Raw genomic sequence first — 27,138 nt, forward strand, 5'->3', positions numbered from 1 at the left:
CCTCTGCCCGCACCAGGCTTCCGCGGCCGGTCCTGTGGCCCTGCGGGGGGCTCCCTGCTGCCCTGACCCCCCGCCGGACTGCTAGCTGTAGGTTCTGCGTAATAAGAAGGCAAGAGCTAAGTTCAAGCCACAAAACGCATTTTATTAGATACGAAGGAACATTTAGATGAAACAAGGCAGGTGGTGTGAAACAGGTTCCGCCCCGCTTCCAGCTTTTTACAGGTGAATTCTGGTTAAACGGGGAACAGACACGGAGAACAGCAGGGCAACTTCGTCTCACAAGCCCCTGCTGCGTGAAGAAGTCAGTAAAACTCAGCCCAACAAACGCCTCAAAGCATGCCCGCTCCAGCTCTAACTTTCTGATTTCAACTTCGAGTAACAAGAGTGCCTTAACACTACATTTAAGAGAAATAGCAAATACTATTTAAAAATATAACAGTTTTGGAAGGTAGCTGACAGAGTTGGACTGAATTTTCAAATGAAATTAGAAGCAAGTCAGACAAATGATCTTGCCTGTCCAGTTATAAATCAGTGCTTACAGTGATAGCAGCAGGGATTTGTATTTCACCATGTGGAAATGAGAAAAATCTGCTGCTGTTGTAATTAAAAAAAAAAAGATTACTGTACTAGGGTACTGCAACCATGAAGTACATCTTCACACTGTTTACTGGAAATCAATATTAAACTAAAACCAAAAGGTCTTCAATTTTCAAAGCCACAGCTATATAAAAACTAGACAATGAAGGTATTCTGAGCTCTTCTAGATAGGAAAATCATTCTTCCATAGCTGTTTAATGAAGAAAATGTGTTGCATTCCAGCATGACAATTAGTCTGTAGAATAAGCAATTGATTTGGTTTTAATGCCATACGTATTCAACATAATAAAACTGGGGCCCAGCAGCACAAATATCCTTCTGGATTTGCATAGAGCAGTTAAGTAAAAAACAAAACAAAACAAAAGTGTTGTAACTACTTCAGAATGATCACTGATATTCCTAAGCAGCTAAAAAAAAACCTTCAAACCAAGGTGCTGCTGCTGCAAGGTAGCTTATGCATCAAGTAAACACAGAGCTGGGACAGTATCCTGGGGACTGTGTCTGTGGAGACTGATTGCTCTGATGCTCTCAGGGGTCCTTGCTACCTTATTGTTTTCTCCTGGTGAGGTTAAATATAACTACATGCTTCCCACAGAACTATTTTCTACTAACTCCTCACAACAGTATTCTCATATCCGCATTTCTACAGAAATTGAGATCTGATCACAAACAAAAAATCCTGGTCCTACAGCAGCATTGCTCAGCTTCTTACTGTGTTATGAAGGCAAGGGAGAGAACAAAAGCTAGGTACAAGGAGAGCATCACAACTCTGCACAAACTGATACAAAACTAATATGGACAACCAACTCATCGTCTCTTTCCTGGCTGATCAACAATTGATGAGAGTTGGTAGAAAGGAAAAAAACACTGCTGTGTCAGTTTATGGCTTTCCATGAGTAGCATTTGACTTGTCTCCACAGCTGTGGAATGAGTCAGCTTAAAAGGAAGAGATCCCAGACCAGCCAAACCTCCGTAGTGAGCCAAAGGGACACAGTGAATGCCCCTCTACATCCTTTCTGTGCAAGGCAGCCATGCAGGAGCAGCCCAGGCCCCGCACCTGCCGTGTTCTTCTCCCAGGACACTTGTTTTTTTCCTCTAATGTTAGGCAGGAGTTCCTCTGTTGAATCACTCAGCCCTGGATTTCTTTACCAAGTCTCTTGGTCTGCACACGTATCTCATTTCTGCTCAGATATCCACCATGTCCATCAGAGTAGACAGGTGGAGCTCAGAAGCAACCTCACCCTCCCTGTTAGCTCTGAGGAGCCTTTGCAAGTGTTTCAGTCTGTCCGACAGTATGGGGCTTAGGTTGTCCTCCAACAGCTCACATCCTGCTTGACTTCCAGCCTGGACAGAAAGAAGAGAGAGATGAGGCTGAGGAAGTTGCATTATCTAGAACCAACGAGGGACTTCTCAGCTTACTAACTGTTCTGCCACTTGAGAACAATCACAGAGGTCAGCCCCCCCCAATTCCCAAAAGATGTATGATAAAAATAGCACGTTTTGCTACTTCTAGACCCAGCTTTCCTTTAACTGAGTGAAGCTGACTCGCAACAGTGATTCTCTAAGTTAAGTATCACTTGTGGCACTATACTGTTACAGCTGCCAGCAGCAGACAGGAGTTCATCACACATGTTAACAGTATTTCAGGTCTACAGAAAATATTCCCCTCCCTGGAATTACCAAAGTTATCCCTCCTTATTTTCAAGGTACAATTTCTCAATTCTTCATTTCCCAAGTGTATCCAGCACCGCACAGTAAGGTTATTCCCACTAATGGTTTGCAATTACAGCAGGTTTGATGCCTGCACAGTACTCTTTGCAGCTACAGTTAAGTTTTCAGCACCATTCTTTCTTACCCCTTGAACAGGTGGCATGGAACTCTTGATCAACGGACCAGTGATAGCTGGGGTGGAGACCAGGGACTGGGGAAGGTAGAGTGGAAGACCCACGAAGTCTCCAAGGGGCTCTGTGTCCTCAGTTAGACATTGGTGTAACTGTTCTTCAAACCTGGAGAGAAAGATCAAGAGCACCAGTCACAATGCCACCTGGCTTTGCTCTTGTAACCAGTAGGTAAAATAAGTGTTGGGGGTTCAGAGGTGTCTGCAAGAAGGATCTGATGTTAGCAGTCATTTCCAACACTGACTGACATCCCCCACTGCTATTAAAAAAAAAAAACAAAAAAACACTGTTGAAGGTGGTGGTACAGAAAGCTGGCTGGTGGTACAGAAAGGTGGCCAAGAAAACTGAGGGCACCCAACTGACGGAGTGCAAAGAAAATAAATCCTTGGGCCAACCTCAAGAACTTAAGTTCTTTAGGTTTGTGACCTGCAATGCTACTGGTGCAAAACTGACATTCCTAAAGTGGACTTCATAGACATTGGTGACATTGCAGGACACGGACTATTGAACACTATACATCACTACGCTGCCCTACCATTAGTGGCTTGACTGATGAGTTTCCAGTCATTCCTCAAATCTTCCATTATCTCTGCCTAACGTGGGACAGCTGATAGACTCTTCTCACAAAGGCCACCCCTGCAGCCTCCCACTACCAAATTCTTGGCACGTAAACCCAATACAGTCACCAGAGAGCAGAGCTCAGCGCCTGCCCCTCCGCTCCCCTTGTGAGGGAGCTGCAGGCCACCATGAGGCCTCCCCTCAGCCTGCTCTGCTCTGGGCTCAACAGGCCAAGTGACCTCAGCCGCTCCTCATGCATCTTGCCCTCTAGAACCTTCACCATCTTTGTAGCCCTCCCTTGGACACTCTAATAGTTTTATATCCCACGGTGCCCAAAACTGCACACAGTACTCAGAGGAGGTCATGCCAGCATAGAGTAGAGATGGACAGTCACCTCAACTGGCTAGCAATGCTGTCCTTGGTGCACCCCAGGGTATGGTTGACCCTTTTGGCTGCCAGGCTGCATTGTTAACTCATATTCACCTTGCTGTCAACCAAAACTCCCAGATCCCTTTCTGCAGGGCTACAAGGAAAAGGTTGTTGCTCTGATAACTCACCTTCTGCTTTCCATTTTTTCCTGTTGCAACTGGCTTAACAGACGCTCTGGGAGAAGATCCTTGGCCAAGGTTGTGTCTGTGAGTGCATCTGCACTGGGAATGCTCCTTCCTTGACTCAAGAGCATGCTCATGCCAGCGTCATTTTGTTCTGGCATCATGGAGACACTACGGGGTTTCTTAAAAGAGACAGTAGATTTTATCCTTGACCTGAGATAGGGAGGGGAACAAAAACAAAACCACAGAAATTGGTAAGAGTTTTTTTTTCCCCTACTAGCATAGAAATATCTGGGAGTAAAAAGCAGAGACATAGACCCTCGTATCATAGTCTAACAAACTACCACCACCAAGTGGGACTTGAGAAGAGCAAATCTGACTGGGATTTACTTCAAAGAAACATATCCATCCAAAATTTGCTACACAAAAGAGCAACAGATGAGCTTCTGAGACAGAAGAGAGACTGGCTTTACTCTGAACAGTGCTAGAGAATTGAGCTAGACTCCTGAGAGCTCTCAAATCCATTAATACCACACAGACATATAGCTCTAAGGAAGCCTCCCCCTTCAACCCTGCATTTTCCATTAGCAGTGAGACTTTCCTAATGTCATCCTTGGAGTCGAGCACAAAGCCTTCTTTTGAACTTAAAATGCTGCAAAATTAATATGCAATTGCCAAAGAGTAAGTCTGCGAATCATCTCACAGGTAATTCATCTAACAGCTCCAAGGTGCAACAATGTAAAGAAGTGGGCACTATTAAGCAAATGGTATGCTAATGATTTACCCCCAAGGTCTTCACCCACCTCACACTGTTTTTACTCCGTGCTTTGTCTACCTAGTGGACAAATCTAATTCAAGGTAGTATTTACTTTGGCAAAACTTCTCCATTTATAGCACTTTGAGCACTCCTCCCAGCAACCCATTTCCTTGAGAGCTGAGAAACCCTAAAGAAACGAAACCTACTTACAACCCAGTTTCTGCACAAATACCCTTCAAGGAGATGTACAAAAGCACGTTCTAAGAGAATGTCACATACTGGTTCATGACATCACGATAGCAGTATATGACTGTGACAAGAGGCCCTGAGCAACCTCCTCAGAATTCACCGAGCAGCTCTGGTGGCTTAGTGGACAGCTGAATGCTATTCGGGCAGAGTCAGCAGCCATCTTACCTCTCATGGCCCTGCCGGACCTCCTCCTGCGTGCGCAGTCTGGCTTGTTCCCACACGTAAGGGATAGTGAAGTTCTGTAAATGCTCCTTGAAGAAGTACACCCGAATCTGTCCATCTTCACTTACTGCTTCTGTGAATAAACACAAACCCAGCATTTATTATCAGTACAGATTTTCTCCTCAAAAGAAAAGCTTCAGTATTAAAAAGCCATTATGAGGGAAAATAGTGTGTTCCCTTTCAAGTAGTTTTTTGTTGTACTCAGCATATAAAAAAAAAAGGGTTGTCCTGAGCTATTTTACTGCTCAATATACCACATACTGAGGAAGAGCATAAAATGTTCTTTTACCTTCATTTTAAACATTCTAGTGCATCTAAGCACAGTGTTCAGCAAGTTCAGTAACCATTCCAAAGGAGACTCGCTATAATTAAGCCTAACAAAGCATGGAAAAAAGTCCACACACTTTTAAATTGAAAGTAAACAGAATTAGAGACAAACTTCATTAATCCATGGAAGTGTTCATTAAGAGTGGCAGTCTGCCATCTCAGATGACCTGAGCTGATGTGGCTTGTCAAGTACCAATTCTTGGTCTGTGGTTGAATCTAAATACCCTCTGCTCCCCCTGGGAGAAGACTGAAAGACTGACTGTATTTCTCCACACAGAGAGAAGCGTGCTAAACACAAGCTCAAGTCATCATCAACAATAAGTATACACTAAATTGCAGAAAGACATGCAGTAAGCACATTGTCATTCTGCAACACGAAAAAAAGATCAAGACCAGAGCTCCATCCCTGCTACGTTGATGCTCACTCACTCCTATGCATGAATGCACCAGTGCCAAGTTATTAAACACTTATGCAAGAAGTGTCATCCTTGCTCTAGAAGGACATATGATACCTGGTGCAACAGGCAGTTTTGGGGGTTTCCAGTCTCTCAGCTTATGATCAATGCAGACTGCCAGGATAGCATCCCAAGGGATCTCATGAACAGAAGGCCCATCAGAGCTCCCCAATGTCCTGTTTTTCCACTTCTGATACGTTTTGCTCAGCAGATTCTCCACTTGAGACTGGATCAGTGGTTGAGTATGTGAAGAATTAGCGATCTGAGATACATACTGAAAAATCATGTGGCAAACAGGACGCCAAGGAGCTACAGGAAACGAACAAACAAAAAACAAGTGGATTGTGAGAATTTGTGACATAGCCAGACCGCGCATATAAGAAGTTGATAGCTCAACACAGTGCAGACACATCTAAGAGAAATGATGCATGCATGTTGTAGCAAAGAGGATGCCGCAACATGAAGTACGTACCACCTAATGGAGGCAGATCTAGGTAGGGGATCTGGAAGGACAGCACAGCCTTTTTCAGCCAAGCTAGGTGATCAGGCATGTTCCACTGCAGGTGGGGTAACAGCTTGTTACCCCCACGCTCTGAAAACTCAGTAACAGGCCAAGACAAGTCACAAAGATGCTCTGAGGATGCTGCATCTGAAAGAAACTGCAGCACACTGTTGTACAGCTCTATGATGGCCCCGGGTTCCTGAGATGGCAGGCCAGCTAAACGTCTCTCCTTCCAGTCAAGATAGAAGCGCTTGCCAAATTCACCATCAATCCCATCCTCAATGTACTCCTGAAGGGTCTGACTGCAGATCTTAAGGGAGTTAGGGCACTGGGAAACCAACCAGCCCACAGCTGCAGCAATCTACGACACACAAAACACGAGTGGTTGGAAACCCCACTTCACAGTGATCAAGACACTAAAGGATTCAATCCCACAACCTTGTGTTTGATGTAACAGAATTTAAGATTCTATGCAGCAAAATACAAATATATTATCTATCGACATTCTCATATTTGCAGTAATTGTTCCCCAACTAGGTGGTCTCAAATTAAATTCACATGCAGCGGCCTCAGAAGCAGACAGGAAGAGGCAGTTCACATAAGGTGCCGTTTTGCCATGAAATTCTCTGCTCCAGAACACTGGGGATGTCAAAAATTTATCTGGGGTCAAGAAAAGATTTGGCAGATTAACAAAAATTATCTCACAGGGACTAAACCCAGAGAAGCCATGCGTGATCCTAGCAGTCCATAAACCACAGAGGTGCCAGCTGCAAGGGTTTGCGGGGGAGCAGCACTCTGTGCTTGCCTTGTTCCTTGCATTTTCTTTCCCTACGGACCTTCCTCAGCCACTGTGATCAAGGAATACAGTGGCTGGAGCTGCTGTCATGTCAGTCTGACGCAGCTCAGCTGTTCTCGAACATTAACCTCACTCACCTCTCCAACCCACCCTGCTATGTCTCTCACGCACGATACTTAGAAGTGTAAAATATTTTCATTTTGCATCATGGATTTTTGATTTGTCGCCAGGCCACTATTCACAAGCACACAGCAAACTGAAGGACAAGAAAAGGTTGACGGCTGTCAGAGAGAGCAATGTACAATCCTTCCTCACGAGGCATCCCTCATTCCCATCCACTGAAAATAGGGTAATACTGGGTGACTTCACAGCAGCCAAAATTGCTACACGGCATCCTTTGTATTTTAGGAGTAGGAGCTTCAAGATAAAAAAAGGCTTGCCCGCCACTAGCACTCTTCTGTTATGCAGCAGCTGTAACCCTACTTTATAGTCAAAGACAGGGCAGACAAGAATGGATTTATGTAAACTACGTATTTTGGACTCAGTACAGTTTCAGTATTAGACACAAGAAACATCTTCTGTCAATGCCAATCTTCAGCAAATACCAATCTCTAGCCAGTTAAAGGAGCAGTCCTTAACTTTAACAGAAAAAAAAATAACACAGTACATGAGACTGTTGCAATTTAAGCTACTGAGAATGTAACAATCATTCCTTCCAAGGAATTAGTAATTAAGGTTAACGATAAACCAATTGAGTATGTTTTCATGTTCCAATCCACTGTTCTTACCCTTTTCGTGCCTTGTAAGTCATTGATAGAACCTGATAACTCAACAATGATGTAGTCTGAAATAAGCTGGGCTGAAATCAAGTCCTGCAGCATTAAACCTTAAAAATAAAGAAACAAAAAAGAACAAAAAAATCACACATACACAGAGAAAGAACAAAATATTTATCTTCTACTCTGACCCAGTTGCACACACTGTATACATTCCCAGCATGTTTTCCTTCTCCATCCTTCCCCTAGACCCTCAAGATCAAATACTGTGTGCAAAGAACAACTGGAAGCCAAAGAAGAGTTCATCACTTTCCGTAATGATCAACTGTTAAAGTCTTTGGATTTCTACCAAAGCTTTGAAAATGCCTTGTACTTCACCATCTCTCTGTTTGCTAGGCTCTGTATTTGAGACTGCACTAGGCACAAAAGTTCTACTTTGGGCATGCATAAACATTCACATTATTTCTATGTCTTAAAAAAACAATAATGTACCTTCTTCAACTTCTTTCTCTATGGCCTCCTCTTCCTCAGTGGGGACTACAACCACCAAAGGAACTACTGGGTGGAAAGGTTTGACCTGAAGCAACTGTTTCAACTGCAGCAAAGCTGAAAGCCAATAAACATCTTCTTCTGCAACATCTTCACTCCTTACTCTAGGGGGCAGGAGAAGAATGAGTCCACTGGTTCCAAGTAAGTCTTTTTGCACGTTTGCTGCATCAAGCTCAGAGTCAGAGAGCACACCATGTACCACCTATACAAGTAACAAAGATGACAACAGTAAAGTAGCTAAACAAAGCAGTTTTCTGAAATTTACCGAAAACTGCAGTTCACTATTATTAGCATTCAACTTTGATATTCATTACCAGTAGTTCTACAAATCTTCAGACAATGAATTGTAAGAAAGAGATGTCTTCAATAGATGCATGTGAACACAGAAGTGTACTTCAGCACCTTATGTACCTGATTTGGCATCGGAAATTGAGAGGATTGAGGTTCTACTACTAAACTGTATTTAGGCAGGTATTACTTGATTGATTGGAAACAAGGAAAAATACACACTTTTCTCCAGACCTTTTCAACAACCCTACCCCTCCCAGTATTCTCTCTCTCTATCTGACAGGACACAGTGTGAGAAGCCCCCACACAACATCCACTGGAAAAGAGCACACCCCCTTTTACAGCCTGTCAGGTATCACAAAATTCCTCTCACTTACCTTAACACACACACTGACTTTAACGCTTCTGCTCCCTTGCATGCCAGGAGAATTAAATAATGTCAGTGTTTGAATTCTACCTTCTGCACATGAAGCGTTTTTCTTCCAGCTTTTGTCTCCAATAAATTTGGTCTTAAACCAATCCACCAATACTCTAGTAAACAAGAAAGTGGTTTTGTTTGTTTTTTAAATGGCATTTTAAAGTATTTAGCAACAACACATCTCAGGTACCAGAATCCATTACAACCCTCATAATGCCTGGATTTTGCTAAACGTCTATCAGCTGTCCTTAAATTCTCCATAATATTACGTAGCTAAAGGTTTTCTGTTTTCAATATGAGCAAATGCTATTCAATGAACAACAGCAGAAGACAATACAGACCACTGCCAAAATTCTAGCTGTATCTTTCAAGTGCTCTGGAGAAAAAAAGAATACAGAGGTTTGATATGGTAGAGTAAAAGCATACACCAAGGGCTGCATACTACTATTCTTCCATTCCACTGCCACGCTTGAGAAAGGGACTCAGAAAATAACCTCTTCTGCTTACCTGTTGAGATCATCCTCTGCATATTCATCATTTGGCAAAACCAATAGCACTTTCCAAAATATCTGTTCTTGTTGAAATGGTATATGCTCAATGATTAATGAAGTGAGATCCAGGGGAGTCCAAGCTAAATTACTTAAAGAGAGACAGAAGCTGGTTAAAAAAAAAAAAAAAAGAAGAAAAAAAGACTCCCTAGAGCTGCATCCCCCTCCTGGAGAATGTCCTTCTTGCCTCAAACAACTTACAATACTGCAACTGGTTACTGTCTAATTCAAAAAGGTCTGAAGCTGGGTTTCATCCTTTAGCTTTGTTGCCCATATATTTCACCACACCCCAGATTCCTTCCTTCCCCAGCTCTCCTTCAGGAATTGCAGCTGCCAAGTCTGTTAACTGAGCCTTACTTTGGGGACTGTGGGACAATACACATATCACTTCACCTCCACACTGCTTAAATACCCACCTCCAATGAACACACAGGGCACGAGAGTGCATGACAAGCCATGAAAACCAAGTCTCCTGCTGCACATTTAAAACCTAGATCAATCCCTTTGTGCCACAACCCAGACTGATAACCGCTTATATAATCATCTCTCCCTATACCCCTCCCATCCCACCTGGGGGCAAAATAAAATACATCAGATCCTCCAAGTTACACCCATGGCATTAGGATCAGACAGCCAACACTTCCAGGGACTGACCATCCAGTTCCCTTACCTAGAAAATACTTACAGAAGCAAGGCTGCAAGTGGCCATTTGAGTATGATCTGCCACTCTGAGATGACACCTTCAAGATCTCTGGCATTTCTCTTACAGTTTTCTTAAAAAGAAAACAAGGACCAAACACTAACATACCTTAACAATTGCTGGTAGAAGTGACGAACTCTAATTTCATGCACTGTCTTGTTTCTCAGCCAATTCAGCCTGGAAACAAAAGATCCGTTGTTGTGATTTTTTGGGTAACTATAGCTAAAGATAATGCTTTATACAGAACACTAAGACCTGAGAATTACTGCAGATGCCTTAGAAAGTTGCAGTTAATAGAAGAATGATTTCTTTGGGTTTTCAGTCTTTCATGGCATTTGTGCAGAAAGGGTCTTTTGGGGAAGGTATTTAAAAACAAGTTGTATTGCAAAAACATTAGCTTGCACAATGGAAGAAGAGAACTTACTTTCCGAAAATCAGACTGTCACCTGCTCTCATAAGTATCCTTACCTCGTGCAAGAGATTCCCAGCTTTCCTCCATTCCCGAGGTTTACAAGTCTCCTGCACAAGTTCTCCATGGCTATAGGCCACTCAGCACTGGGGGACAGAGCTTTCAGTTTATTTTTTGGATCTGTGCAACAGGGAGCAGCTGGAAATGCCCTCATTTGACGTTTCAGCTTTGTTCGAGCTGCCACTGCCTCCCTCCACCTTCAGAAAAGAATAAATAAGGTCCCATTAATGAACTGCAGTCCATCACGGTTTTCATCTTTGCTCTTCAAACTGGATCAGGCTCTCAGAAACACCTCACAAGTCACGGTCTGCCAAGGGGAGAAGGTGAGGTGGTGCTTGTGGGTTGTACAGCAGGCTCAGGCTGTTGCACACACAGCTGCAAACTCACAGCTCAGGCACTGGATGAGACCTGTTCACCATACATGTTCAGCATCCAAAAGGGTCAGCCTTATTTCTAGCTAGAACGAAGCTGAAATCTCCTATGAAGCTTATTACCTGGCTCTGATGAGACATGTTCCACTCCCTACGTAAGGCTGAGCAACATTAGAGGCTGGTAACAAAAACCTAAGCCTACCCTTCTACCGAAGCCAACCACACATCAAAAACTATCTCAAAAAGAACATAGCCAGACAGGTGCAGTTTAAACCCTATTAACCACTCCCTGCCAGGACTCCTGAATAAAACAGTTGTATCAGAGGATGGCCACTCACCGTTGCAAATATTTGCAGAAACACTGGAGCTCCTGCAGGGTTTCCTTTGCAATCTGGAAAATCTCATCCTCCAGGAAGTGGTCCATGACATGACCACAGACTTCTTCTGAACACCGGGCAATACGGGCTTGCCGGTCTCTTTCTAAGGCACATCTAATTCAAAATGAAACAAAATCAAGACCTCTAGTGAGGTGAATGCCAGAGCAAGTACTAAAACAACTAGCTGTGGCACAAACAAGGGAAACCACCAGCACAACTAGCAAAGAGGAGGGATTTTGCTTGTACTCTATGGCCCTTCTAAATAAGGCCTGTAACCAAACCAGAAGTCATTCAAGATTTCACACTGATCACAGACTTCCAAAGAAAGCTCTGCAGCTGAGCTGTAAGGGAGGCAGAATAAGAGTAAGCATACAGGGCAGCCTTGTCCAAGAGAAAGCCTCTATCACCTCCACCTGGAAGGACTGCTACTGAAATGGCAAACTGGCAATACGCTGCATGGTCAAGTACACTTCCCCTCTCTTTAAAGCAGTTTATGGAAGATGAGCTCGGAGAAGGCCAAGCAAGGAGCTCAGCACTCCCTTTTATTCTTACCCTTTAGAAAGCACCTACAGCAAAGTATAGCGTATGGGATGTCGTACTTACTTTAACTCATTGGCTGAAGCTTCTTGAACAGTCTCGTTTATTACTTCTTCCATTAACTCCATACCCACCAACTGACTCAACTGCTTTATTAACTGTTCTCTTTCCTGCCTTTGCCTAGAAGGACAGAGAAGAGATTTACACAGGTAGCAACTGGCAAGCCTGCCCCTTTGCTACAGGGGCACTACATGCAGACCCACAGTTAACTCACCTAAAATTGAGCTCCCCCTAGCTGGTTTCTCTCTCTAAAAATTAAAAACTGGCTTGCGTGGAGCCAAGTCTCATTAATACAGGTGAGATTTGGGTTCTTTCTTTCTTACCTAATAAGCCACAGACAAGTAGCAATCTCAGTAGCATACTCACCGTGCACAGCAGGGCCAGAATGCATCTCCCTCTCTGGAAGCTCAGGGTGAATAAAAATTCCTAAACATTCCAACCCATGATTTTAACAGTGGCTCTGTGAGGCTAACAAACGCTAACTAGCAGATTACCTCAGAACAGAGAAGGGACAGCCTAAGTGATCCCAGGGCAGTTCAACATGAGACAAACTGAGCGGTATTGACAGCTGATAAAGACACAGCCTGGGCACATGGCACGAGGCCTCAGGTTGGCACCTGCTGTCCTCACGGAGCCTAAGAATGGATACAGCCCACCCTGCCCCACAGCAAAAGCAGCAGCTCACCTCTCTTCCTCCACTCTGCGCCTTTCCTCCTTAACACGCTCCCTTTCTGCGCTGAGAGTGCTTCCAACCACTTGTCGGAGAACTTCCTCCATCACTTCAGCCACCAGTTCCTCCACAGTGGCCTCCGAGGTACTGTGTGGAAACAGCAATTCTCTTTTCAATGCCAGGAAGTCACAAGTGGGAGCCTTATGGAGAAGGTACCACACACCTGTGCTTTTCTTAAGCACACCCTTGCTCTGCTGTGCTGGGCAGACCTCAGCCTACGGCCAAGTGCCTGCCTCACCATTGCTCGTTCCCCTCCCCACAGCAGGACACAGGAGAAAAAGAACACCACCAAGAAAACTGGTGGATAAAGACAGCTTAATGAGGAAGGGGAAAAAAGAAAAGAAAAGAAAACACACTCAAGCATACTCATCGCCTCCCACAGGCTCAGTACCCAGCTACCCTCCAAACAACTACTACCTTGGAAGAAAAAAAATAAAACAACCCACCTTCTTCTTCCTCTACCCCAGTTTTATTGCTGAGCATGATGCTAGGCAGTAGGGACTAACCCTCTGGTCACCTCCAGTTGGCTGTCCTGGCTCTGTCCCCTCCGAGGCTCCTGCCCACCCCCAGCCCAGCCTGATCCTTGGATCAGTAGCACACAGACAGCCTCGGTGCTGCGCAAGCACTGCTCAGCAGCAGCCAAAACTCTGGTGCTTTATCAATGCTGTTTTCGTCACAAACCCAAAACACAGCACTATATGGGCTGCTGTGAAAAGAATTAGTTCCATCCCAGCCAGACAAGAACATCTGTAAATTCAGTATCTACCCTTGGCTAGCAAAAACACTTGCCATGTGCAGACCTCACGTTCCGTTAAGATCTAGATTTCTCACTTTAGGAGAAGATCTAAAATCCACACAAGGACGCTGATTTTAATTTAACATTACTAAGAATAATCAACAGAAAAAAGATTAAATCTTATTCATTTTCATATTTCTTTTCCCTAAATAAATAACCTAAAATCCAAAGAAAATAAGCCATACCAGAGTCTAGCAGCCAGTTTATTCCTTGCTCACAGCCTCTACCATGCTTAGCTCACCCCATTTCAGATATTTTTATTTTTTATTATTATTATTTCTAGCCAAGAACAGAAGTACACAAGTTTACTTAGATGGGTAAAAGCAGTGAACTTGTGCTAGTCCTTGCCAAGAAACCTCCAGCAAATCGTTCTTTTTAAGCCAAATTCCATTTTGGCAACTCAGTTCTGGATTAACAAAGCTAATTCTCACATCAGCCTAGTGAATCAGGGGTCATAGGGAGCTAACCACCCCTGCTGGGACTGAGCAGCACAGACAGAATAGCATGTGTACACGTGTAAGCGATCAGGCATTTCCCCTTCCTGCAATTTTATTTAGAGGGAGACAAACACCCAAATGTCTTTCGGACAGACTGCAGCTACACATCCCACCATAGTGAAGGGCAGGTGCACGAGTGCAGCTTTCTGGGGACAGCGATGGCCAACAGCACAAAGTTCTCAGAGCAGCAGCTCCACCTGTGACAATTCAGGGCACTAACACCCACACCCACACCCCTTGTGCTGCCTTTCCTTGGACATAAGGAGAGACTGAAGTCAGTTTTTTGTAGGATTCGTCACTGTACATCAGTGCATCTGGGTTCTTGCAGAGTAGACAACTAAATAGGAAATTCCAGTTGCAGCTCTTGGATTTAAAGTCGCAGTGCCTCTCTAAGGACTGAAACAGTTCGCCCATCTATTATCAGGAAACATCACCCTACATCTTATTGTCTAAATGCTGGTACTTATTGCTAAAATTGTGAGTAACTTTGCTAAAGCCTAATCTAGTGTGGGCAACCAACCACCAGGAGCAGGAGGCTGCACCACAGACATACAGGTGCTCCCTCCCACCAGCATATCCAGGAGTCTAACAACTGCCTGGAGAAGAAGCATTATTTTAAGCAGAGAAGCAGCCAGCTCTGGACTTACTGCTCTTATTCTCATTCAGGCACCTCCCCTCCCACAACACATTTGCTGCTGCAGTGATGTTAGAGTCATGAAAGAGGTTTACAGAGAGGTTTACAGTTAGCCTTTCATTAGGCTAAACTAGTGTGTAGGAGGGAGGTGGCAGACATCTGAAGAAAGGTCTGCTTTTCCCTTAAGTGTACCAAAAAGACTGTCTCCACTATAGACCTGGCCTTGCTCAGTTTTATGATCTTCACACATGGTGCTAAGGTAAACTGTAAACTTTGACGACAAGCTCCAGGAGTACCAGCAATAAATGATCTTTACCAGATCGCTGCAGTCACGTAATCGGCTCCTGCTCTGCCAACTTCTCTGCACTCTCCTTTGAGGACATCATGCACAAGCCCGTCCACCACCTCGGCGATGTCCTACAACACAGCAGAGGAAACAATTGAAGCAAGTTGGAGCCGTGCTCAGGACAGCTGGTGTGCATGCATGAATTGGGAGTAAGGTCTTCCAGCCTTGTTTAAGTGACTATAACTGGCAACTGCACGACTTGTATTTCTATTTACAGACTAAACTAAGTTAATCAAGTACAACAGCCTGGAAATTCAAGGTTGAGTTTAAGAACCAGTTTAAGAACCATACAGTAACACCCCAGAGACAGAAGCAACTTTCTGTATTATATATAGACAAAGCAATTTACGAAGTAGCTAGGATAAGTGAATTTCGAGAATAATTCTTATTTTTGTACTTCAGTTTCTTTTAGAGTTGCCACTGCTCTACAAGTACTAGCTGACAATTTCAGATGACCATTTCTAGTCTTTACTGAAAGGTAGCCACATCTAGGTGGAATACAGCAGCTCTACTCCACAAAGCAGTGCAACACTCCAGAACAGGTTCAGAATTAGTACATATCCTAACCTGTATGAGGGAGAAAAAAGGGGAACACCAAAAATACATGCGGTACAGTTTCAAGCTTGCATCTGAAATCACACAATACTTCTTTTCAGAATAGTTCAAGGAAAGATCTTAAAGTACCCACCACACTGAACCAGGCAGAGTCCCTTTTTGCATCTACATGATGTGAAGATTCTGGACAACTAAAATAACCTATCAATCTCAGCTGCTTTTCATTATATTTTACAGATTTTTCTCAAATACTCCATTATGATTTTTGATTTCCTTACTGTGTCTGTGTATACAGGCTGAGGCTTTGAAGAAAGAGGCTCAGGTTGTCCAGCAGACTGGGAAATTGCCTGCACAGGAGGTAGCATTGGCACAAGAGGACGAGGTAACAGTGAGGGCAGAAGATGAACTTGAGGCTGGGCTCTTACTGCTGTAACATCTAAATCCACACCTTTGCTTTCCACTCTTCCTTCTTTAGCAGGTGAGTCAGCAGAGAAAAATAAAAATGGAAACCCATTCAGATACAAACAGAAGCTCAACTATTCTTTGCTGCTTGTTGTATTTCAAGCTAGGTTGTCTGACAAATCTCATCAGGTCATAAAACAAGCCCACAACGGAAGCCTGCTGCCTTGAAGATTCATTATTATATTGTAGATTATATTATACAATAATTATACAATTATACAATTATACAATAATTATATTGTAGAAACCAATTTCTAGGTATGAATATTTTATAAAAATATTTTATAAAAATATTCATAAATACTACACATTACCTCCAATATCAAGCATATACATTTCCAATAACAAAACAACTTGTTTTAAGACAAGTATGCCTAGCACCTATGCACATACTTCTTGAATAAACAAAAAATATCTGTATTTTCAGCACAGACAAAGCATAAATCCAGACACCTTGAAAGGGAAGACAATTGCACGCACAGGAGGAACAAACAGCATATAAAATCTGGAAGCTGAAAGGGGAAGTCGGCTATCTGAAATAGCCAAATATGTAGTCATTTCACCTACACTGGTAAAATTAAGCTTATTTCCATCGGAGCATTTTCTGTATTTATTAATCTTTTTTTTTTTTTTTTTTTTTTTTTAATTTTTACACACATGTAAGTACATTTAAATCAAAACACGCTTTCATTACACCCAAATTCCCATGCAATTTCAACCCAGATGAGCAAAGAACAACTTCGGCTTTGAACAACAAAACTACTCACAAAACAGACACAGCAGCGTGTTCTTGAGCAGTACCTAAAAATGCACGTTTGGTCTTACCTGTTGCTTCTACACTGGACTTTTGGCTACTACTAGCTTGATCCACAGAGGTGCTTCCACCAGTATATTTGCTCTGTCCGTTAAAGCTAGACACAGGCACGTGGTGAGGCACTGATGGTAATGGTCCGCCATTTACAACTTCCCCAACCGAGACAGTTAGCTTCCGGCTGACAAACAGTGATTTACGGGGCTTGGGTAATCCATCAGGCTCCAAAAAAGCTGAGCGATTCAGCTCTACATAAGCACTGGGGAAAAATAAGAAGCAGGAGTACATATTCAAAGTTCCAATAACCGAAGTATTTTCAACCATACAGCTTCGTATGTCAAAGTGAGACAGGTACAAGGCATTCAGGATTGTCCTGTGTAGCATGGACCTCAATTTTTGTCTGGAGACACAGCAAGGAAGGCAAGAGCACTGTTCTTATGGCTATTTGGCCAGGAGAGAGGACAAGTAGGGCTGATGTTCCTGGGCGCTCTTGTCAGCTGTTTGGGTTATTATCCTTTTAATGTACATAGTGGATACAAGTTATTTGCATACATTTTTCATCAGCTACATCCCAGGCGACAGATGTCAGGTCTAGCTACAGAAGTAATTATAAAAGACACAGTCCTCTTCCAACCTTGGTACCTCTAGTTTTACCAATTCATTATTTCCAAACTGAGTATTAACAGGAAATAGAGTACTAACTGTCATGCAATTTGTTTTCACCTTCTCAAGCCTCCTGAGATTGCAATGCAAGACTGTGTAAGCGCACCTTACAATGCACGTATTTCCACAGCACATTCTTGCTTGCTAACTGCCAGCCTCCGGCATCCTCCTGAACTTTCACTGTTTTTTTTTTTCCTACGCTCTGTCACTCACCCTTCACTTATTCTTCTTTCACACTCTTTTTGTTTCTAAAAACTGGTTTGCACCATTCAGCTTCACCTTACCCTATATGAATCACCATAATACCAGTTTCTTGAGAAGCTGAACTGTATTCTCACTTCCTACAAAGCTGCAACTTACTACAATTCTATTGCAAGATAAGAACCTAAATAACTAAATTTCCTTCAGCTGGGTTATCCCTTTTCTAGGGAAGAAGTCTCTGGAGCTCAATGGAGAGCAAGATCATTATGCCTTTTTCCTTTATTTTCCTTTGTAAGAAATGTCTCTTTTTTCCATCACCTTCAAGAAGCCTGAAGGAATTGTGTCCTTGAAACCCCTCATCACCTTATAAAAAAAGATGCACAGGCCTGAAAAAGAAAAAGCTATGGTAGTAAAACCATAGTACTTACAGGGATACGAATCCCATTTCTTGAGGGAGAAAAAATTAAAGAACTTTTCATAGTTATATCAATACATATAGAAGAGATTACTGAAGTTTGTGCTGATCACTATTCCAGTGCTTTACTTAAGTAGAGCTCAGCCTCTAACCTTTGCCTGTTGTTTTCTCCCTCTTTTTCTCATTGCAAACTTCAGGGGTAGCCCATTCACTTAACGCTTTGCTTGACATTGGTCTAACCCCAGTAGGCATCTTCAGACTGATGCTCTTTTCTTTATACTTACCCATCAGATACACTCAGGCCATAGTAACTTATAAAATGAGTTGCTTCTTCACAGTCTTTGAAGAGCAGCATGCGAACCAGGTGATCCAATGGAAACAGAGTACATCTTTGGGTGCTTACAGTGTAGGCAATATTGAGAGATTTGAGAGCATCTTTACGAATCTGCGGGGGGTGAGGGGGATAAAAGCAAGAGTCACATAAACTGCTAAGTGCACTCTAAAAACGGAAATAATTTTTACAAGAAAGCAGCACTTTGTCATCAGACAGACATGTAAGTAACTGTTTAGATTTAGCTTTAAGTGCTGTGCACTTTCTTTCCAGTTTCCACCCCTCTTCAGCACTGCTCATTTTGAGCATATCCCTTTGCAACTCCTGTGCAAGAGAAAAAGCTTGCAAGGGCTTCTGAAAGCACAGGTTGATATTTTGTTTAAAAAAGTCTCAGGCCCACTTCTTTGCTCCCAAAATTATTTTCAGGAAAATATATATTTATACACAGTCATGGAAAAAAAAAAACTAAGAGCACTTGTCTTTAGTATTTGCCTTTTATAACCTAGAAGAAAACTTGATTTTTTAGAAACACTTAAGATTCAAGAGTAAGACTATTTTTAATGTTAAATATTTACTGAGTTATTTGCTCTCTAAAATGATTTCCTCCTGAAAAACTGTTTTATAGGATAAAGCTTTTTTAAAATATCCATCTGCTTTTTCTTACCTGGTTGAAATAACAATGTAAGAGACAGGCATTCAGATAAGAAGCTGCCTGCACTAACTTGAAAAACCTCACAAAGTTGTTGCTGTTTAATGCAGCAAAAGCTTGAACTGCAAATCTAACTTCAGGAGAGTTTCTAACCTCTGGATGAAACTGCTGCACTTCCCTGTGGAGACAGAGACAGAGAAAAACCTTTTGAATCAATACAAACAACTGGATAGCAACCTATAACAAAATGGAATTACAATCAGGAACTTCAAGTGAGACGTGCAACTTTCAAGTGACAAGACCAAAATCAATGTCTGTGAGTAAATGCTGCAGCAAATTTAGCTCATCATATATCTTCTAAAGACACCTGCATAATCATCATGCTATGATTTAGGTACATCATTCCAGCTTCTAGGGAAGAAGGCAATTAGGAGGCTGACCAGAAAAGCAAAGTACAACACTGTCCACAAGATTTTTTTTACTTGATTCTACTAGAGATAAAGCAGTGAAGACTGTATAACCCTCTAGTAAGAAAGAAGGATCTCCTTGACTGAGAAAAATATTTAATTTTTTACACTTGCTGTGCAGAAATTCTGGTGAGGTATTTAAAAAAACAGAAGTTTCTTCTTAAGAAAAGACACATTTTAATGACATATTACAAATTAAAGCAACATTACTACAGTACATCATAGCCTTTCTTTGGCAAAAGCAATTGCAACTAAGGTCTTTACTTCCATCACATTGTTGGGACTTAATTCTAATCTAATTTCTTCCCAGAGACAAGAGAGAAATTAAGTGATATCCATCATTCCCACCTGAGAATATCACCCTTGTTGAGATTCAGCAAAACATTATAACCTCTGAATTCCGCTTCACTCTTGCAGTAAATTCCCTTGTTAGCCAGGTCCTGATACATCTCCTTCAAGCTTTGCAGGCATTTTGTCATATTCTCGTTGTTGATTTTGGCATCAAAGGAAGACATAGGCTCTTCACACAAGTGGTGAGCACAATGGATGTGAAAACGAGCACATTTCTCAATCAGAGATACCATCAGTGGGTTACAGAGATGCTGCTGGGTTATATCCTAATCAGAACAATAAACAAAGCATTTATGTGCACTTCAAGCTAAAGCTACAAAGCATAGTCATCCTGTCCTACCTTTGGAAAACTCTGTGCTTTGAGTCAATTACTATTGGTTTTTGCTTCACTTTTTACAGTATCATGTGATCATTCACTTTCTATCATCAAACATCTCCATCTACTAGTGCTTACCTTTCTTATTCCTCGAGTTCTGTTCCAAACAAAGTCATACCATTCTCGGTAATTTCCTTCCCCTTGGTCCATAATGTTTGTCACTAAATAGTCCATGGTCATGCTCAACACTTCAGAGGGTCTCAATTCATGAGGCAAAGGCTCCTCCTGGTCTGCTGAAGACCTGCTATATTCCTTGATTGCTGCTGCATGATCTACCTGCAAGACGCAGAGAAAAGAAATGAAAACCAAGAAGCCTTTTTTAAACAAAAAATAAAAAATTAAAAAAAATCAGGAGTGTAAAATTTCATCACATTCATGCCTTTACTTTAGCAAGGAGCAGACTATTAAAGCAGTTTTTCCATTGTTCACACTAACAACCCACGTAGGTTCTGCTATGATAGCAAATAAATTTTATTTTATGACAGAAGCTGACTTGGCAGTCCCTAACTCATCACCTTCAGAACTTGTACGCTGCTAACCACAACTACAGATCTAAATGCTTTTCTGGAATGAAATAGAAAAGGTTATTGCAGTACTTAAACAGCAAACATCCACCATCCCTTTTTTACAATGGGCAATTAGAAGACACCTTAGTGAGAGAGTCTACAAAATTCCCCACCAGAATTAACCCTGTAATCAACTAAATAACACTGACAGCTTTATATAAGGAGCAAATGAACAGATGTGCTGAGAAAAGCAAACTCTTGCTTACAGAGGATTCATACCTTGTCAGATCCCAAAAGCAACTCAAAGGTACTGAGCTGGTTTCTCGTCTCCCTCATGTAACGCTCCTTTTCAGGACACATGTCGGGACAAGTGCCAATGACAGTTTTTGCTTTGCCAAGATCAGTCCTTTTTATTCGAGCTAAAAAAAAAGTCACAAACTCAAGTTGTAACGTTAAGCATCTCTCTTTTAGATTTCATGACAAGCTATTTTCTTAATGTGCTAACACACCCCAAAGTACAGCATCTGCCTAAGCTGAGGTCCATACACTGTCGTCGATGGATGGACATCAAGAAGCAGGCTGCCAAGGCAAGGGTTCACTGAAAAGCTGGTATGAAGGGATCTCTGGAGGCTCCCAACCAGACTCCCCTGGGAGCAGGAACCTGGCATGGCTGGAAATACACGAGGATGGTCTTCCCCCATTCTGGGTCTGGTCCCAGGGCTGCACTGTTCATCTGGTAAAGCTTCTTATAGTGTCCCATCCAGGTATGGAGAGTTTTTGTTGAAAACATCAGACTCTAAACCTGATAACCGACGTTTTGTATCCCAAGAGCCCAACTTGTTTGTATCCTAAACTAACACCATCAATTTCACAATTCCATGTCAAGTGACAGAGCAATGTGTTTGTTGATGTTAAAAATAACACCGTAAATAAAAAAACTAGGATCAGCTTTGAAACAGCAAGAATAGGATGAAAGGGTTTACAACCCAGAACTATGAAGCAAGAAGAGATTTCTTGAATTTCAGTTTTTTAATAGTTTGCTTTCAGAGAAACACTGTTAGACTTTGGTTAGCTTTCTCTGAAGAACCTGCAGTGGTGCACATCGCCCTACACGGCCTCCCCTAGGGCCAAGGAAACCAAGGCCTGCATTTAGCAAGCCAGTCTCACACAATGATGCAGTTACATGGGGTGGCTTAGCTGATCTTGTCCCTGTTGATTTTCCTCCCATTATTAATAGGGATCATTTTGCCAGGACTCAAAATAGACCCCAAAGTACTCAAAAATTCCTTCAGAGATGAACAGTCTGCTATTCGCTATCCACAGGAAATACATGTGTGCAATAAGAAACAGATTTCTGTTGTATACATAAATTTCTTGTAGAACAACAACCCATTAAAATAGAAGACTATCTTTACAGACTGTTCCATGTTACCTAGCCTCATTTCAAAGCTATTACCATACCATTACAACAGCTTTGCAGACATCAAGCACTCATTTCTTCCCAGCAGAGAAGCTGATGTTAAACTCATGAACTCTTGTAATTAATAACAATACCTTGTCGCATTATTTTGTCCCTTTGGTCCAGAAGACGGTATCTTTCTTCAGATGTCTCAGCCACTAACCCAATCAGGTTACTGAGAGATGATAATGAAGTTCCCATGGCCTCTGAGTTCTGCCCTTCAGAACTAGAATCAAACAGATCTGCTTCAAACTGCAGTGCCTTTCGAAGACCAGGCTTCTTAGCTGGAGAGCTAAAAATAAGATTTTTTAAATCAATATTACACTATACATGCTCTGACCTTACCAGTACACTCTTCAAGGCACTGACATCTCTGTTTAGAATAGTATTTTAGTATTTACACAGGACAATGTATCAAGTAAACAGAGTATGCATCTATACCCATCACTCTAAAGGCCCAGCAGTTGGCATTTCAAGCTAGGAATTAGCCTGCTGTTTGCTGTGAAAAAAAAGGGAACGCCTTCTATAGCAACAGGGATCATTAAAAGATTTTACAGGGCCTAGATATAAACATATTTCTATTCAAGGAACAGTCTTTCTTTTACAGCACATTATTAATTTTATAATTGTATGACAATGCATACCAAATGACCACTGTCCAACTAGACACACCATTGAAGTACCACAGAAAAATCACAGAACTGCAGAATCAGCACCTCACACAAAGCAAAGACCTCCTGTAAAAAGCCTGTTCTTTAGAACTGCAAAAAGATAATGACCTAAACTCACCAGCTATTACAAAAAGGCAACTCATTACACAGAAACATTTGTCCACAAACAAAACTGTTCACCTCAGAAACCAATTTAATCGAGACCACTCAACACGGTCATCGACGCTTGGTCCTACTTGGGCTCTGCACTGTTTCTCTATTTCCTTATGCCTTGCTATTGCAGCTGTTACTCATGTTGTAACAAAGTACTCAAACGAAATACTCAGACAGAAGAAGTAAAAGGCCCGAAGAAGCAGAAGAGACATACCTTTTACCAGGCATGACAGCACTGGCAGAGGATCTTATTAAAGGCTTCCTAAGTGGGGAATGCTGGTAGTTTTGCTCTTCACTGCTTTGCCTTCCTTCATCTTCACCTGCTTTCTTCTCCTTGGACGAAAATTCTCTTTTTGCAGGGCCTGAAGTAACATGTAAACATGAAGGCAGGTACTTGGCAAATAATTGTAGCAACAGCTTTTTTTCCCCTCCTTGGTTGAGGTCAATAGTTAGTTCTGTTTTCTGATAATATTTTTAGTCACAGCTTCATGCAGGCACACAATGCTTACAAGAAACTTGCACTAGAAGCTGTACCAAGTCTACCGCTTGCTAGTCAGCTTCAGTGTTCTATAAAGAAAAAGCATTCTTAAATAAAACACTGCTCAGCAGTAACTGTAGTTACTCAGTAGATCATCAGTAAATGAAGTCTGGTCATAGTCTGAATTTGAATTCTTTTAGATTTGGGATATAATCCACAAGTCACAGCTCTTTACTAGGTATTCAATCCATTTCACCAACATAAACCACAGTTGTCAGAGTGCTTTCAGTGCTCCTGAAGCATTTTAATAATTATTTTCACATATCCAAGCTAAGACTAGGGTTGGCACGGCTTCCCAAGCATTTAGTCTACACGTTGCAGAAACAGAGAACATCCTCTCCCACGAAGAAATTTTCAGCCATTTGGATTTCTTAAACTTTCTCAGACTAGTTATTTCAGAATATTTCCATTTACATTTCTATAGACTTTCTAATCCCAGAATAACATGACAAAGGCATCCTTATAGATGCTGGTTCCAGACATTTATTCTCAGACAGCTCTACAGCTGTTCATTTTCTACAAAGGCAAGTTTCTGGGTTGGTCAAAGCTGTGGCAAACCATTCACTTGCTGACAGCTGAAACGTATCCCCAGGGCACAATCTCAGAACTACACACACAGCGTTCATAAAATTAAAGAAAGGGAAGCGTCTAGCAATTCAAACATTCACCTAGGGGGGCAAATAACCAGCATTCACATGTCATTTTGCCCTATTCACAAGCAGGGACTGGAATTCACATTTCCCATTTACAACTCAGTTCTCTGTAAGCCAGCCATGCACACTGTTCATTCTGTGTGGTTTAAGCAATATACAGTTGTTTATATGCAGAAAAGCAGTCCCAGCAAGACAGACACTCAATCCTGAGTACTTGGTAACTCAGTTCTCAGGACACTTTTCTGAAAGCTGGAAGCCCACATCTCAGTCCACGCTCTGGGCAGAGAGGCACTAGAAACTGCGCTTTCTTAAATCCCTGAAAAACACCCTACTTCTACATAGGAGCACAAGGACAATGTTAACATCACTGTACTCCTCCTGTGTGGTTACATGAAAGATTTCTAAATTTGTTTTGCAAAATCACACACAAGCGCCTTCAACTCTTTCACACGGTTTCAAGCATCCAGATCCAGCATTTTGTCTAAAATATTTTGCTTGACCTGAGCCAACAGGAATTCAGGAAAGAAACAGTGCAATTTCCAACTATGACTTGCAGTTGCTTACTTAAAGCTTCCTCAGTACTAGAGGACAGTACTACAGATGCTGGAAATTCGTGCAGCTCATAAAGCAACTCAGTAACTTCATACGAGAAAAACTCTGGGGGCTAAGATTGGCTCCCAGAAACGGTGGGAGACAGGAGAGGGCTATCTCAGCTGTCCAAAGGTCGAGAAGTTATTCTGGAAGCAATTACATGCTTTAAACCATTCTCACTCTCTCCCCTACGTATGCGCTAATTGCCATTGCCAGAAACGGGCCAGGATGTCAAATAAAACACAGGACAACTATTTTTATGCTTCTCTAACAACTTGCAACACTCACAGAAGCTCTGGGCACCCAACAGTTTGCTAGGAGCCAGAGAAAACTGTAATACTTTTGGACCTCCAGCATTCCAACTCTGGAGACCATCTTGGTCGAGTCCTCAGTACATTAGAAAAGAACAGAGCAGATGCCACTATTTATCATCCAATTATCATATCTAGAAACAAGAGACTTACTTGTTTTCTTCTTTTGCCAGAATGTTACTATGTCTTTGTGCAACTCTTTTGCCTTTTTTTTGGCAAGGGCAGCAGAGGCCTGGAAGAAGACAGAGTATGAAAGCCTATTAGCAAGACACCACCAAAATCTGCAGTGCAACTTCTGCCAGAAAAAAAGCATTTATGAACTCCCACAAAAGTCTGGGTGCCACATTTTAACCTGTTGCCCAAGACCTACGAGCAACTAGCAGGACCAGTCAGGCTTCCACAGAAAGAGTTGAGTGCTTTAGTAAGAGAAAGCATAGAGCACGTGAGACTGAGGATGCCAACACAAGGGCAGCATTTCCAAAGAGCGGGTCACTCCGCAAAGACCACTGTGCCCTTGGTGCTGCCAAGACCAAGCAAGGACCCAGCAGCGTAACTTTAGGCTTGTGCGGCACGGGAATACAACTTGTAAACAGGGAAGATCCACTCGGTGTGTGTTTTAGCCCTGTGCGTGATACCCGTGGTACAACGCATCCTCGGTGTTAACTTCCAAATGAAGGGTGTGTAGCCTTATAAAACAGGGGTGCCCTTTACACCAGACCCCAGCACTTCATTTTCCACCCGTTCTTGCACTGGCAGCTCCCAGTACTCACATGATCAAAGAAGTGCAGAATGGCCATTTTCTTATTCCGCCTGGTCATGACCCGGCGGACCTTCACAAACTGGCCGAAGTGCTTCTCCAGCACCGTCCTGTCGTTGAGGTAGTCGGGGACGTTTTTGCACTGGATGGCCGTGAGCTCGCCCGGCGACAGGCCTCCCAGGCTGTCCGTGCTCTCGCTGCCCCGCACCCTGCGCCCGGCGGTGACAGGAGGGGCGTCTGGAAAGACAGCGGGCGCCACACGTCGGGCAGGCAGCCCTCGGGAAGGCGGCGGCGGCCACCGGCCACCCGTGCCCTTACCTGCCCGAGGCGGCTCCCGGCCCTCCGCCACCGCAACCGGAGGCGGCGGCGGCTCCTCGGCGGGGCCCCGCTCGGCCTCGGCGGGGTCTCCGCGGTCGCGGTGGCCGCGGCCCTGGCTGCGCAGCACCTCCTGCAGCGTGCGGCCGAACAGGGCCCCGCCGCGGGGGCGGCTCAGCAGCACCGCTCGCTTCTCCGGCGGCGCCGCCGCCGCCCGCCCGCCGCCCCCCGCCGCCGCCGCCACCGCCGCCCGGCGCGGGGAGCGCTCCCGCTCCTCCTTCCGCTTCAGCCCCTTGGGCGCCGCGTCGCCCGCCTCCTCCGCCGCGCCGAAGAGCGGCCGCGGGCCCTTCTCCTCGGGGCGGCCGAGAGCGGCGGCGGCGGCGGCGGGGCGAGAGAAGGAGAAGCCGCCGCCCGCCGCCGGCTCGGGGCCCGCCGCCTCGGGGGCGAAGCCGAAGGGCTGCGAGAAGGTGAAGGCGGCGGGGGCGGCCGGGCCCTTCTCGGCCTCGGCGCCCGCCAGCGGCTTGAAGGCGGCGGCGCTGTCGGGAGCCTTAAAGCGGAACTCGGGCGCCGCGAAGGCTCCGCCGCCGCCGCCCGCCGCCGCCGCCTCGCCCGGCGCCGGGAAGCTGCTCAGGTTGGTGGGCGGCTTGAAGCTGAAGCCCGCGTTGCTCCCCGCCGCCGGGAAGGCCGCCGGCTGGCCCAGCCCGAAGGGCGGCCCGAAGGCGGCGGGCGCGGGGCCGAAGGGGAGGCCGGCGGCGCCGCCGCCCCCCGGCCCGAACACGGCGGCCTGCCCGAAGCGCAGCGGCGGCGGTTGGAAGGCGGGCGGGCCGCGGAACGGCGGCCCCGCGCTCATGGCGGCCGCTGCCGGGCTTCCGCGCGGCGAGGCGGGGCCGCGCAG

At 43.9% G+C, this 27,138-nt stretch overlaps 1 protein-coding gene across 1 annotated transcript; it reads right to left on the reverse strand.

The window, feature by feature from the left end:
- Positions 1-117: 117 nt before the first annotated feature.
- Positions 118-27,093, reverse strand: MCM3AP (minichromosome maintenance complex component 3 associated protein). The gene is made up of 27 exons (XM_035570426.1): positions 25,942-27,093; positions 25,325-25,403; positions 23,293-23,440; positions 22,350-22,546; positions 21,075-21,214; positions 20,368-20,565; positions 19,911-20,179; positions 19,111-19,273; positions 18,400-18,560; positions 16,851-17,095; positions 15,842-16,032; positions 14,979-15,079; positions 12,691-12,822; positions 12,012-12,125; positions 11,370-11,522; positions 10,660-10,857; positions 10,300-10,368; positions 9,451-9,582; positions 8,903-9,056; positions 8,181-8,439; positions 7,701-7,798; positions 6,087-6,477; positions 5,672-5,923; positions 4,776-4,905; positions 3,611-3,817; positions 2,453-2,603; positions 118-1,941 (listed from the first exon to the last, which is right to left on the reverse strand). Exons 1-27 carry the CDS (start codon positions 27,091-27,093, stop codon positions 1,783-1,785), a joined length of 5,643 nt encoding a protein of 1,880 aa, XP_035426319.1. The 3' UTR covers positions 118-1,782.
- Positions 27,094-27,138: the final 45 nt, after the last annotated feature.

The sequence above is a fragment of the Cygnus atratus genome, chromosome 6 (assembly GCF_013377495.2).
Source record: "Cygnus atratus isolate AKBS03 ecotype Queensland, Australia chromosome 6, CAtr_DNAZoo_HiC_assembly, whole genome shotgun sequence".
Taxonomy (NCBI): Eukaryota; Metazoa; Chordata; class Aves; order Anseriformes; family Anatidae; genus Cygnus; species Cygnus atratus.

Coding starts and splice junctions, on each gene's coding strand:
- MCM3AP (XM_035570426.1), bottom strand. CDS start 27,093: ATGAGCGCGGGGCCGCCGTTCCGCGGCCCGCCCGCCTTCCAACCGCCG. Junction 18,561..19,110: donor TACATTGTTATTTCAACCAG/GTAAGAAAAAGC, acceptor CACCCCCCGCAG/ATTCGTAAAGATGCTCTCAA. Junction 9,057..9,450: donor GCAGAGGATGATCTCAACAG/GTAAGCAGAAGA, acceptor CTTGTTTACTAG/AGTATTGGTGGATTGGTTTA.